Source organism: Salmo salar, chromosome ssa16 (assembly GCF_905237065.1).
Source record: "Salmo salar chromosome ssa16, Ssal_v3.1, whole genome shotgun sequence".
Classification (NCBI taxonomy): domain Eukaryota; kingdom Metazoa; phylum Chordata; class Actinopteri; order Salmoniformes; family Salmonidae; genus Salmo; species Salmo salar.
Window position 1 is genome coordinate 80,917,292 of NC_059457.1, and position 12,962 is coordinate 80,930,253.

Sequence of the window (12,962 nt, forward strand, 5' to 3'; positions counted from 1 at the left end):
CGTAACGGATGATATATCCTAGGGTAGTATGGGATTTGGGCTTCAATAATCCAATAAGATTTTTAACAAAACTTTTTCATTTGTTATTTTATTCAAAACCCAGTATGTTTTGTGTTACATTGAAAAGTCGAAATTTCCCTCAGGGTATTTTTAAAATATTTAACCTTTATTTAACTAGGCAAGTCAGTTAAGAACAAATTCTTATCCCCCATCAGTGTGGGATTTGCTATTGTCTAATCCAGTGAGATTGTGAACTAACCTTTTGAATTGGTCATTTTCATTCAACAGCAAGTATGTACCCAAAGAGAATATGTTTTACAGTGGATTTTAGAGTGGGCTAAAAATGCTTTATGATATAGCCACTCTCGATATGTTATTTGATGATACTTCAATACCCATGTATGGATAAATGGCACGGCTGTATGGGACTAGTCAAACATGGTAGATGCTAAGTGGGATCCTTGGGTTTCTGAAGATGTGTCAAACAGTCGATGGAAGAAAAGTTATTTGTAATGTCTTCAACCTTCCTATTTTGATCCCATTAAAGGCCCATTGCAGTCAAAAACGTGACTTTCCTGTATTATATATTTCCACACTATGAGGTTGGTATAATACTGTGAAATTGTGAAAATGATGATAATTCCCTTTTAGTGTAAGAGCTGTTTTGATAAGAATGCCTTAAGTTGCCTTAAGTTTCAGCCTGTTTTGGTGGGATGGAGTTTAGTTAATAAACCAGTTCCAAAACTCTCTGCCAATAAATGCTCGTTTTCAGCCCCCCCATTGAAAACAATAATAACAACGGTTGCATTGGGCCTTTAACTTACCATTGCAACATGTAACTGTAGATTCAGCTAATTGTGTTCTTTCAGTCAACAGGTGACAGTAGTTCATGTTTAATATAACTACATGTTTATGAAAAATATGCTATGATATATGATAGTTGTATTTCATTGAAGGTGTATTTATACACTTCTTTAGACAGAGGATACACATCTTTATATTCCTGTCTTATCTTTTCATGGAGGACACCTCTAAAATAGTACATCATCACAAGCTCAATGAAGAAGACCAAGAATCAAGCCAGGTGGGGGATGTACTTTTGGAAAAGTTTATTCTGAAACGACAGAGTGAAAATAAATATAACTGATGGGGGAGGGGCTTGGCGGCCGATCCACAATCTTTTCCAGCCAGCATTGCCGGCAAGATGATGATGACATGAGGTGGGCGGGGCAGAGGGTACAACCTCCCACTTGATGAGTGGTCACCGTCCCACCCCAAGTGGAGAAACATGCCCCAGGTGGAGGCGAGGCCAGGGTCGTCATCTGACAGCGGAGAGGTACCTTCCGTAGAGAGGAGGAGTGAAGAGTTGAAAAGTTGACGGACGAAAATAAAACAAACACAGAATGGCTTTTCGACATCCCATTATAGTCCTTTTCTTTCCTAGGTTGGTCTTTAGAAAAACAGTCCTGACACCATGGGGTCTGGGAGATAGTGCTGCGGCAACCAGAGCTGATCTATCTTACACAGACAGGACGTGCTTGACAAATGCTGTGGGGAGAACAGAGGACGCATAAGTACAGGAGCAAGAGACCTAAATAAAATAATCATATAAAAAAACTAATTTATAATATCATTTGATAAACATCAATTTGATCAATTTAAATAAGAGTACAAATGTTTTAATGATAGTGTTATTAAAACAGATCTGTGCAGGATCCTGGGTATTTGCTCTTTAGAGGTTGAACAAGACTTGCCCTCATAGTTGATGCTGCCGTTCTCGTCCTCCTGACCTATAAGGAGGGAATCAATCTCGGCCTCGGACATCTTCTCACCTAAGAGGGACCAACAACGAGCCAGTCAGGAAAACACACACATCCTGAATGCAAAATCAACCCCAACAACACACCCTACACCCGAAGCACTTGTGTAGATCTGAGACTGTTAGACAGGTGTAAGCAATCTGGCAGTAGTGTACCTAGGGTGTAGGGTGGCCAGGGGATTGACGTCACCCAGCCAACCAGACTTTTTAGCTGGCTAACCCCTAACCCAGTGCCCAGTCAGTGCTGTACTGTAACGTGTCTAAATGTATCGACTCCACTCACCCAGTGTTCCCAGCACGATGCGCAGCTCAGCCCCAGACACGGTGCCGTTGCCCTCCTTGTCGAAGACGCGGAGACCCTCAACGTAGTCATCAAGTGTACCCTTCACTATTTTATCGACTTTTTCCATCATGGGCATGAAATCGGCGAAGGCCAGCCTCTTGTTGGCCATATCTGACACGACGAAGGAGAAGAGATCGACGTTAGTCACACACGGTAGGGTGGTCCATCTATAGCCTTCCACTGCTTGTTTTCATACGATCACATCATGCACATCACGTCAATGACAAACATTAGTGTCTCGCTAGTGATGGTAGTTACATCACTGTTATTTTATATAATCAGTCTTTCAACCAGACAACTAAATTAACATTCATATCGTTACCAGATGTGGGTTCAAAGAGTATTTGTTTTTTTCAAATACCTGGAGTGTTTGATCAAGACCACCTGGAGGGCCAGATGGGGGCGGGATTTACACTTTTGGGACTATTCCATCCCCGGGGCCACATTCAGTAGGGCAAACGTATGTGGGACTTTGCAATGTCATGACTAGAACAGACATCCTGACTTATTCTACAGGAGTAGAGAGGCCTGTTTGGTCTTCATACTACATTTATACCTGAACCTATCATGACGTTCTCACAACGTTCTCACAACCTATCCCTATAGGAGTAGTGGTGGTCTCACCATCGGCGGATGGTTTTCCCAGGATCGCTGCAACCTCCTTGTTCTGGGGGTTCTGTCCCAGGGCGCGCATGACATCAGCCACCTGGTTGTATCCAATCATGCTGTCACCGACTCTGTCGAAGAGCCCGAAAGCCTCTTTGAAGTCTGGAGGGAAACGCAGAGGAGTTACGATGAGTTGAATGAAGACAAGCGGAAAGTGTGCACAAACATACAGTATCCTGACAACTCTTGTTCACACTCAAAATGTTTCAATAAATCAAAGTTGTAATATTTTATTTATTGAAAGGGACGAAAAGGAGCTTCGTCGTTATTAGTCATTTGGTTTTGTGAACCAACGGCAAAACAGACCAGATATTTGTTCAATACTTCTAGTAAAACTACATGCAATCAATGACACAATGTTCACCGTCCTCGTAAAAGTTCATTCTAAATGCAGCACTGGAGGATGGTGAGAAACGACATGTCTCATGTTGCCGTGCAGCAGATTCAAAGAAGGCGACCGTTCGATTCCTCCCTCATTGTCCCCTGAATAATGATCAACTGTAGAGGTGCAGAAAGGTAGCATGGCAGGCAGGTCACTATTTCTCTGGACTCCACTGTGAATCCCAATTGAAAGTGATCCAACAGATTACGGGCCTTATGTGATTTCCTGAACTGCAGCAGCTGCCCCCCTCCCTCCCTCACTCCCCCCTACAAGGCCCGCTGGCGTTTGGCATTTAGAACCACCGACTGACAATCGATACGCCCTAAGAAACCCATGCCGTATAGGGGCACGGACATTTCCTCCTGCCCGGCTCGGTTTAAACATAAGAATGCTGACTCCGGAGTAATCAACACACGCTGCCAGCACCAGCTTGCTGCCTCAGCAATAGGGCCAGCCTGCATTCCTGCAGCACCCAGCCTTGCTGCTCCTCCAGCCAATAGGGCCAGCCTGCATTCCTGCAGCACCCAGCCTTGCTGCTCCTCCAGCCAATAGGGCCAGCCTGCATTCCTGCAGCACCCAGCCTTGCTGCTCCTCCAGCCAATAGGGCCAGCCTGCATTCCTGCAGCACCCAGCCTTGCTGCTCCTCCAGCCAATAGGGCCAGCCTGCATTCCTGCAGCACCCAGCCTAGCTGCTACTCCAGCCAATAGGGCCAGCCTGTATTCCTGCAGCACCCAGCCTAGCTGCTCCTCCAGCCAATAGGGCCAGCCTGTATTCCTGCAGCACCCAGCCTAGCTGCTCCTCCAGCCAATAGGGCCAGCCTGTATTCCTGCAGCACCCGTGTGTTAGAATAGGAGCTGCATTCCTGCAGCACCCAGTTGCTGCTCCTCCAGCCAATAGGGCCAGCCTCATTCCTGCAGCACCCAGCCTAGCTGCTACTCCAGCCAATAGGGCCAGCCTGTATTCCTGCAGCACCCAGCCTAGCTGCTCCTCCAGCCAATAGGGCCAGCCTGTATTCCTGCAGCACCCAGCCTAGCTGCTCCTCCAGCCAATAGGGCCAGCCTGTATTCCTGCAGCACCCAGCCTAGCTGCTCCTCCAGCCAATAGGGCCAGCCTGTATTCCTGCAGCACCCAGCCTAGCTGCTCCTCCAGCCAATAGCAATTTCTCTAGTCTAGAGTATGCAGAAGCAATGGATTCTTTAGGAAACACTTTATAATAAATTTTATTACATTATAAATGGTTATAAAAGTTTACAAATAATGAAAAAACATTTGTTTATTAATGCTTAATTATGAAAGTTGATAAAGTGTTACCAATTTGTTCTAATAGTGACTTGTCTGATAAAATAACACCTATACAATAATTGTATTGTATAAGATGACATACAGTGATTGTATATGGTCTTAAGAACAGTGTGTTAATGATGTATCCAGTATAGGACAGTGTACATACCACTGGACTGCCACTGACTGACGTGATACTTAACTAGGTGCTAAAATGAATAAAGGGCCTCAACAGTTCATTTCTAGCTCACCCTTTTCTGACCAGTTACCTACCACTAGTTAGTTCTACACACACCAACTGCCACCAGTTCTACACACACACACACACACACCAGTTCTACACACACACGCCTACCACCAGTTCTACACACACACCAACTACCACCAGTTCTACACACACACACACTACCACCAGTTCTACACACACACACACTACCACCAGTTCTACACACACACCAACTGCCACCAGTTCTACACACACACACACTACCACCAGTTCTACACACACACACTACCACCAGTTCTACACACACCAACTGCCACCAGTTCTACACACACACACTACCACCAGTTCTACACACACCAACTGCCACCAGTTCTACACACACACACACTACCACCAGTTCTACACACACACACTACCACCAGTTCTACACACACCAACTGCCACCAGTTCTACACACACCAACTGCCACCAGTTCTACACACACCAACTACCACCAGTTCTACACACACACACACTACCACCAGTTCTACACACACACCCAACTGCCACCAGTTCTACACACACACACTACCACCAGTTCTACACACACACACACTGCCACCAGTTCTACACACACACACTACCACCAGTTCTACACACACACCAACTGCCACCAGTTCTACACACACACACACACACACACACACCAACTGCCACCAGTTCTACACACACACCAACTGCCACCAGTTCTACACACACACACACACACACCAACTGCCACCAGTTCTACACACACACACACACACAACCACCAGTTCTACACACACACACACACACACACTACCACCAGTTCTCCACACACACACACACACACCAACTGCCACCAGTTCTACACACACACACACACACACACACACACACACACACACACACCAAATGCCACTAGTTCACACACACACACACACACACCAACTGCCACCAGTTCTACACACACACACACCAACTGCCACCAGTTCTCAACACACACACACACACACACACACACACACACACACCAACTGCCACCAGTTCTACACACACACACACACACACACACACACACACACACACAACCAACTGCCACCAGTTCTACACACACACACACACACACACACACCAACTGCCACCAGTTCTACACAACACACACACCAACTGCCACCAGTTCTAACACACACACCAACTGCCACTAGTTCTACACACACACACACACACACACCAACTGCCACCAGTTCTACACACACACACACACACACACAGACACACTGCCACCAGTTCTACACACACACACACACACACACACACACCAACTGCCACCAGTTCTACACACACACACACACCAACTGCCACTAGTTCTACACACACACACACACACACACACACACACACACACACCAACTGCCACCAGTTCTACACACACACACACACACACACACACACACACAGACACACTGCCACCAGTTCTACACACACACACACACACACACACACACACACACACACACACACACACACACACACACACACACACACACCAACTGCCACCAGTTCTACACACACACACACCAACTGGCACCAGTTCTACACACACACACACACCAACTGCCACCAGTTCTACACACACACACACACCAACTGCCACCAGTTCTACACACACACACACACCCCAACTGCCACCAGTTCCACACACACACACACACACCCCAACTGCCACCAGTTCCACACACACACACACACACACACCCAACTGCCACACAGTTCACACACACACACACACACACACACACACACACACACACACACACACACACACACACACACACTGCCACCAGTTCTACACACACACACACACACTGCCACCAGTTCTAACACACACACACACACACACACACACACACACACACACACACACACCACCTGCCACCAGTTCTATAGACACACACACACACACACACACACACCCCCCAACTGCCACCAGTTCTACACACACACACACACCAACTGCCACCAGTTCTACACACACACACACCAACTGCCACCAGTTCTACACACACACACACACACCAACTGCCACCAGTTCTACACACACACACACACACACACACCAACTGCCACCAGTTCTACACACACACACACACACACCCCAACTGCCACCAGTTCTACACACACACACCAACTGCCACCAGTTCTACACACACACACACACCAACTGCCACCAGTTCCACACACACACACCAACTGCCACCAGTTCTACACAAACACACCAACTGCCACCAGTTCTACACACACACACCAACTGCCACCAGTTCTACACACACACACCAACTGCCACCAGTTCTACACACACACACCAACTGCCACCAGTTCTACACACACACACCAACTGCCACCAGTTCCACACACACACACACACACCAACTGCCACCAGTTCCACACACACACACACACACACACACACACACACCCCAACTGCCACCAGTTCTACACACACCAACTGCCACCAGTTCTATAGACACACACACACACACCAATTGCCACCAGTTCTACACACACACACCAATTGCCACCAGTTCTACACACACCAACTGCCACCAGTTCTATAGACACACACACACACACACACACACAATTGCCACCAGTTCTACACACACACACACCCCAACTGCCACCAGTTCTACACACACACACACACACACACACCAACTGCCATCAGTTCCACACACACACACACACACACAATTGCCACCAGTTCTACACACACACACACCCCAACTGCCACCAGTTCTACACACACACACACCAACTGCCATCAGTTCCACACACACACACCAACTGCCATCAGTTCCACACACACACCAACTGCCATCAGTTCCACACACACACCAACTGCCATCAGTTCCACACACACACCAACTGCCATCAGTTCCACACACACACCAACTGCCATCAGTTCCACACACACACCAACTGCCATCAGTTCCACACACACACCAACTGTCACCAGTTCTACACACCAACTAGCTCTACACAAAACAACAGCCACTCTGAAGGAGTCTTTTAAAAGATCATGTCCTTCAGTGAGGAACAAAGGGTGGGGGGGTATCCGGCTCCTGCTGCACGGAGATGCGGCTGCCATGCGAGCCCTAAGGACCACTGTGCTCTGTCATTCAAGACAAGACAGTGCTGCTCAGAATAGAAGCAGGGACACTAATCTCCTCTGGACAGCTGAACAAGCCCCTGGGTTATTCTGCACTTGTGTTGTCAAGGCCATGGGCTCCAAAACTAGTGGACCCAACTTAGGTCATTTCCAGTGACTTATCACACTTTGTTAGGCCCTCACAGAGGGGACCTCATGGTGCAGAAACCATGCAGATCATACAATTCCACTTTGAGAGCCTAACTAAAGCTAGTCCACAGGGGAACTTATTCTGGGGGCAACTTGACCTATTTGAGTGTAATTTTGCCTATTGAACTTGGTAAGTGCTACTTTGTAAAACACAGGGGACATGCTTTATCACTGAGCTAGCTATCTGTAAAGACCCTGAGTCCTCACCTAGTCCTACACAGAGTCCTCACCTAGTCCTACACAGAGTCCTCACCTAGTCCTACAGAGTCCTACACAGAGTCCTCACCCAGTCCTACACAGAGTCCTCACCCAGTCCTACACAGAGTCCTCACCCAGTCCTACACAGAGTCCTCACCTAGTCCTACACAGAGTCCTCACCTAGTCCTACACAGAGTCCTCACCTAGTCCTACACAGAGTCCTCACCTAGTCCTACACAGAGTCCTCACCTAGTCCTACACAGAGTCCTCACCTAGTCCTACACAGAGTCCTCACCTAGTCCTACACAGAGTCCTCACCTAGTCCTACACAGAGTCCTCACCTAGTCCTACACAGAGTCCTCACCCAGTCCTACACAGAGTCCTCACCTAGTCCTACACAGAGTCCTCACCTAGTCCTACACGGAGTCCTCACCTAGTCCTACACGGAGTCCTCACCTAGTCCTACACGGAGTCCTCACCTAGTCCTACACAGAGTCCTCACCTAGAGAGTGTATAGGGCCCTCTCTTTGTTCTGTCTAACTCCACACACACACTTACCCTCGATCTGGTCGGCCGTAAAAGCGGAGGCGCCAGATGCCTCAGCGGGAGCAGCATCAGTCTATTAAAGATGCACACAGCACAAGACAAGGATTAGTCCCTAGGACCTGATCTGAGACCTGTTATAACCAATCCACCACCACCATGCACCACGGGCGTCCTGACATTCTCAAAGTACCAACACATCGCCGGCACCATGGTGATAGAGACTAATCTCAAAGTGATGCAGGTGCTCAACAGAATAACATAGAAGTACAGGTGTATAGAAGGTCTACATTCTAGATATAGAACAATACATGAATTAGACACTAGGTGAGAAATTACAGTAGTTAGTGTGACGATGGCTAGATTAAATGCTTTCAATGGTACAAGTATGTAGAGATGTACAGATTAGCATTAGGGATATATTCCAAGGTTTCTCTGTGGAGCCAAATGAGAAGCTCTAATCTAATACTTCCACCTTGGTTTCTTCCCCCCAAAATGGAGTATGACAGTGGCTTATTTTGTTAACAAAGAAAGGAACCACCCAAGTGTTGATATCCAATCTCTATATCAAATCACACAGATGTCCCATGGTAGTGCTGAAGCAACGTCAGGCTTTTACATAATCCAATAGCCCCAAAGCCACACAAATGTACAGGCACAAAAAAAAGCATTCAGGCAGTGGTAAATCCAAAAGTACACACCATTACGGAGATGAAGGAGTTGACACGGGGCAGAAAGAAGTACTAAAGAAGCCGGAGTCCCGAGAGAGAGTGGTCCTGAACCATCCTCAATGTCCCTCTCTTATTTATGATCGGGTCGTGATGTCACGGGGCGGGTCAGGTGACGGGTTGGAACTTCTTTAACTTTCTTAGGGCAATACGGAAAGTGGAGCTGTGGTCCCCTCTCGGAGCGCTAGCAGGCCTTTAGAAGGACGGGGACAGGGCTATTTTTAGTCGGCTAAGGAACTGATTCGAGACGCCTTGTCTCGGGTCAGCATTTCCAAACCCTTTTACAAGGGTCGCAAATGATGTTGTTGGTTGACATTCTAGCCTGAAGTAGGTGAGTGATAGATGGGCACTGAAAAGGGCTGGATTTGCGTGTTCCGGCGCGGATTTAAAAAAAATACGCCGAACCAACAGAACCCACAACTGCAGAAAGATTCTCATGTTTACAATGTGATATTTTTAAACGGTGAGTCTTCCTCCTCTTATGGTTGTATAGGGGAGTAGTCAAAACACACAACGAAAAGCAGGGTCCTGCTGGGTCCGCAGCAACAGTACGCCATGAAGCACAATGTTTAACTGGATATTTTTGGGCCGTAATAAGCATAGCGCCCTAAAGATCAAGTCAGCCTTTTCCTATTGACGCTGCACACCTATTTGCCTTAGGCCTTAAACAACTGACACGAATTCAGTGGTAGGCTAATAAGTAGATGTGCGTGGGTTAAAAAAAAAATCACCGGGAAGCAAAGCCAGAAAAAAGCCATATTACAACCTATGTGTTGTGATAATTGTGTTGTTTGCTCTATAACCTGTTAGTTCATATGCCTTGACACAGTGATATATAGGCCTAAAGGCCGAGACAATAAGACACAGTGGCAGGATACATTCAACCACACCTTTGTTTCATCACAAAACTGGACAGCAACCTCTGTCCGGTGGAGTCCACAAAGCATATTGTATGTAACAGACAGTTACATGACCTACAGCATGGTCAAGAAAGGTCACGTGTCCCATATTTTCGGACTAATGATTTAGAACCGTTACTGAAAGTCACAAAGAAAACAGGAGCTGCCTCCACTATCAAATCACACATGCTTAGTATAAAACAGTGACAACTAAAAGATACCACAAACGGTCCAATCAATGTCAGCTAAATATGTGGCTGTCCATGGTTCTGATTTGTGTGTTTATTCGTGCAAGTAGAAAAAACATGTTGACTCACCCTACTTGTAGAGGTACGCCAATGCCATCCTTCTCTCTTGCACGTTGACGAAACGGTTTATGATTGTCATACCTTTGTTGTCTTAGGCTACCTGGCTAAAACATCTGCTCGCTAGCCTAACTTCCTTTCATGGGCAATGTTATCTAGTTAACATTAACCTTCTACATCTAGCTACATATTGAACTTCTATCTTCTTAGTCCAGGGGCACAATGTATTCTATGGTTGAATCAAAATCACTGTAATAATAATAATAATCATTGGCCAGTGCAGAGAACTAAGTAAAACCACAAATCCAAATACCCATCTCCATCCATGGCAAATTTAGGAAAGGGACAATTTTAGCTAGATGGCCACCGGTGGACAACAACAAATCGAGATGCAACAATTCATGGTATTTTTCTGTGATAGGAGTGATGGCATATCCAAGCTGGCTTCCCTTGACACGTTGTTTTGGTGTGGCTATTCATATTATTATTTTTAATCAAGGTAGGCCAAATGATCGATGGCTTCCCTTGTATTCAATGGTACAGGTGGCAACAATGGCATAGTCTTTTTGACCAGAAAGCATCAGATAGATGGCCTACACATACAGAAGGGGTACTGTTTCGCTCACAGCTGCTTTCTCCGGTGAGATACATTCAGCCTCTTGCGAATTGAAGTGAAATTATGAAGAAATACAGAGGGGGGTTTACACGTCACTACTGATCCTCCACATATCTAACAAACGAGATGGCATTTTTATTGGAAGAGGAAAGGCTTGTTCTTGTTTTCATTACCCAGTTTGTGTGTTGTATGTTTTACCAATACATGATGAAGAGTAGCAGAGGTGGACGTTAGCCAATATTCTTTTGTGTGGGCCACTGTAATATGAAATGACCAATAACGAGCAGAAAGACATTTTATTCTTCTGTCTTATTGGTTCAATTGTTCTCTCAATACGAGACGCACTCTTTCATAAAATAAGATGAGCTGGCATGTCAGGAATGTCACAATCTAATAGAACAACCTCCCCCTCCAAGCTTCTTCACCCTGTTCAATCGAAACCAGACACCAGGGGATTGCGGAGTGTGGGAGGGGGGTGGTCGCACACATCTTTGTGCAATAGGAATACACATTTGTACTAAAATAACCAAACAATGTGGGCCTACTATAAGAAACAATTATTCTTATTCTTGAATAAGTTTGTTATCCTACCTATGGTCCAAGATTGAGAGGCCTGTGGCATAACGCCATAAAACACAGGACAAATAAATAATGTCTGGGCTGTCAGAAGTGGACAGGCTTCATATCAACATGTCTATGATATAGGATGCATGTTGTATGATATGTTAATGAAATGGTGTTTGAGAACATTGATAACATTTTAAAACATCGAAGCCTGGCAACTATTGAAAGAAATAGAATAATCCGTGTGATTGAGATAAAGGGTCCAGTCTGTGCTGACAGATTATAGCTATAGTGTGTGTGTTGTGTATAAAATACATGGAAATCAACAGCATAAAGAATGAGTAATGATTCACAACTACGGAGTAATGTTCTGTTCTACAATTCATTAATACCATGGAAAAGGCTATAGCCTACAGCTGAGTACTGATCTATGACGTATACAAAGGGCTTGGATGGACACGAATAGGTGGAGTTGCACCGAATCCAGATATCCAAAGCAATTTAAAAAGGATAGTTACAGTATTTTAATTGGGACTGTGTTGCACTTAAACAGAGTTTGCATTGAACCAGTGGCCACTTATTGCCCAATCGGCTGTACTTTTGTCTCAAGTTGTTTTTGTCAGAAACAATGTTGGAAATGTTGTGCCTGTGTGGAATCTGCCTGACTCCACCCCTTATGTCACAGTGGTCAGTAGGTCAGACTATAGAATCCACAGTGTGACTGTCACTGTCCTCGACCCCCAACAAGGTCAAGAACACAGCCATCATTAGTAACATCCCCTGTTAATACCCAGCCACCAAGCACCGCAAAGTCAATTCTAAATTAAACAAGACCTGGGTTCAAATACTATTCAAAATCAATTAAAACACGTCACCTGTGCTTGATTGAGCTTGCCTGTAGCTTAATGGCCCAACAGATTAGTACCAAAACTGCAAGCCCCGCCCACCTGGCATTCTAGGCAGGCTAAAGCAAACGCTCAATGTATTTCAAGTAGTATTTGAACCCAGGTTTGAATCAGCCCGACCTTGT

The 12,962-nt window shown here is 45.9% G+C and overlaps 1 protein-coding gene and 1 long non-coding RNA gene across 2 annotated transcripts; both read right to left on the reverse strand.

Moving 5' to 3' along the window:
- Positions 1-1,087: 1,087 nt before the first annotated feature.
- LOC100194643 (myosin, light polypeptide 3-3) lies at positions 1,088-9,689 on the reverse strand. Its single transcript, NM_001139728.1, has 6 exons — positions 9,522-9,689; positions 8,836-8,896; positions 2,787-2,930; positions 2,103-2,273; positions 1,755-1,832; positions 1,088-1,548 (listed from the first exon to the last, which is right to left on the reverse strand). The coding sequence occupies exons 1-6, from the start codon at positions 9,522-9,524 to the stop codon at positions 1,520-1,522; spliced, it is 486 nt and encodes a 161-aa protein (NP_001133200.1). The 5' UTR covers positions 9,525-9,689; the 3' UTR covers positions 1,088-1,519.
- Positions 8,183-8,829, reverse strand: LOC123727890 (uncharacterized). The gene is made up of 2 exons (XR_006759850.1): positions 8,366-8,829; positions 8,183-8,332 (listed from the first exon to the last, which is right to left on the reverse strand). It is a non-coding gene; the product is annotated as an uncharacterized lncRNA (long non-coding RNA).
- Positions 9,690-12,962: the final 3,273 nt, after the last annotated feature.

Bases quoted from the DNA above. Each gene is read 5' to 3' on its own strand.
- LOC100194643 (NM_001139728.1), bottom strand. The intron at 2,931-8,835 runs GTAAGTGTGTGT...GTTTCCCTCCAG, and splicing joins TACGGCCGACCAGATCGAGG to ACTTCAAAGAGGCTTTCGGG. The intron at 1,549-1,754 runs GCAAGTCTTGTT...TTCTCCCCACAG, and splicing joins CGGCAGCATCAACTATGAGG to CATTTGTCAAGCACGTCCTG.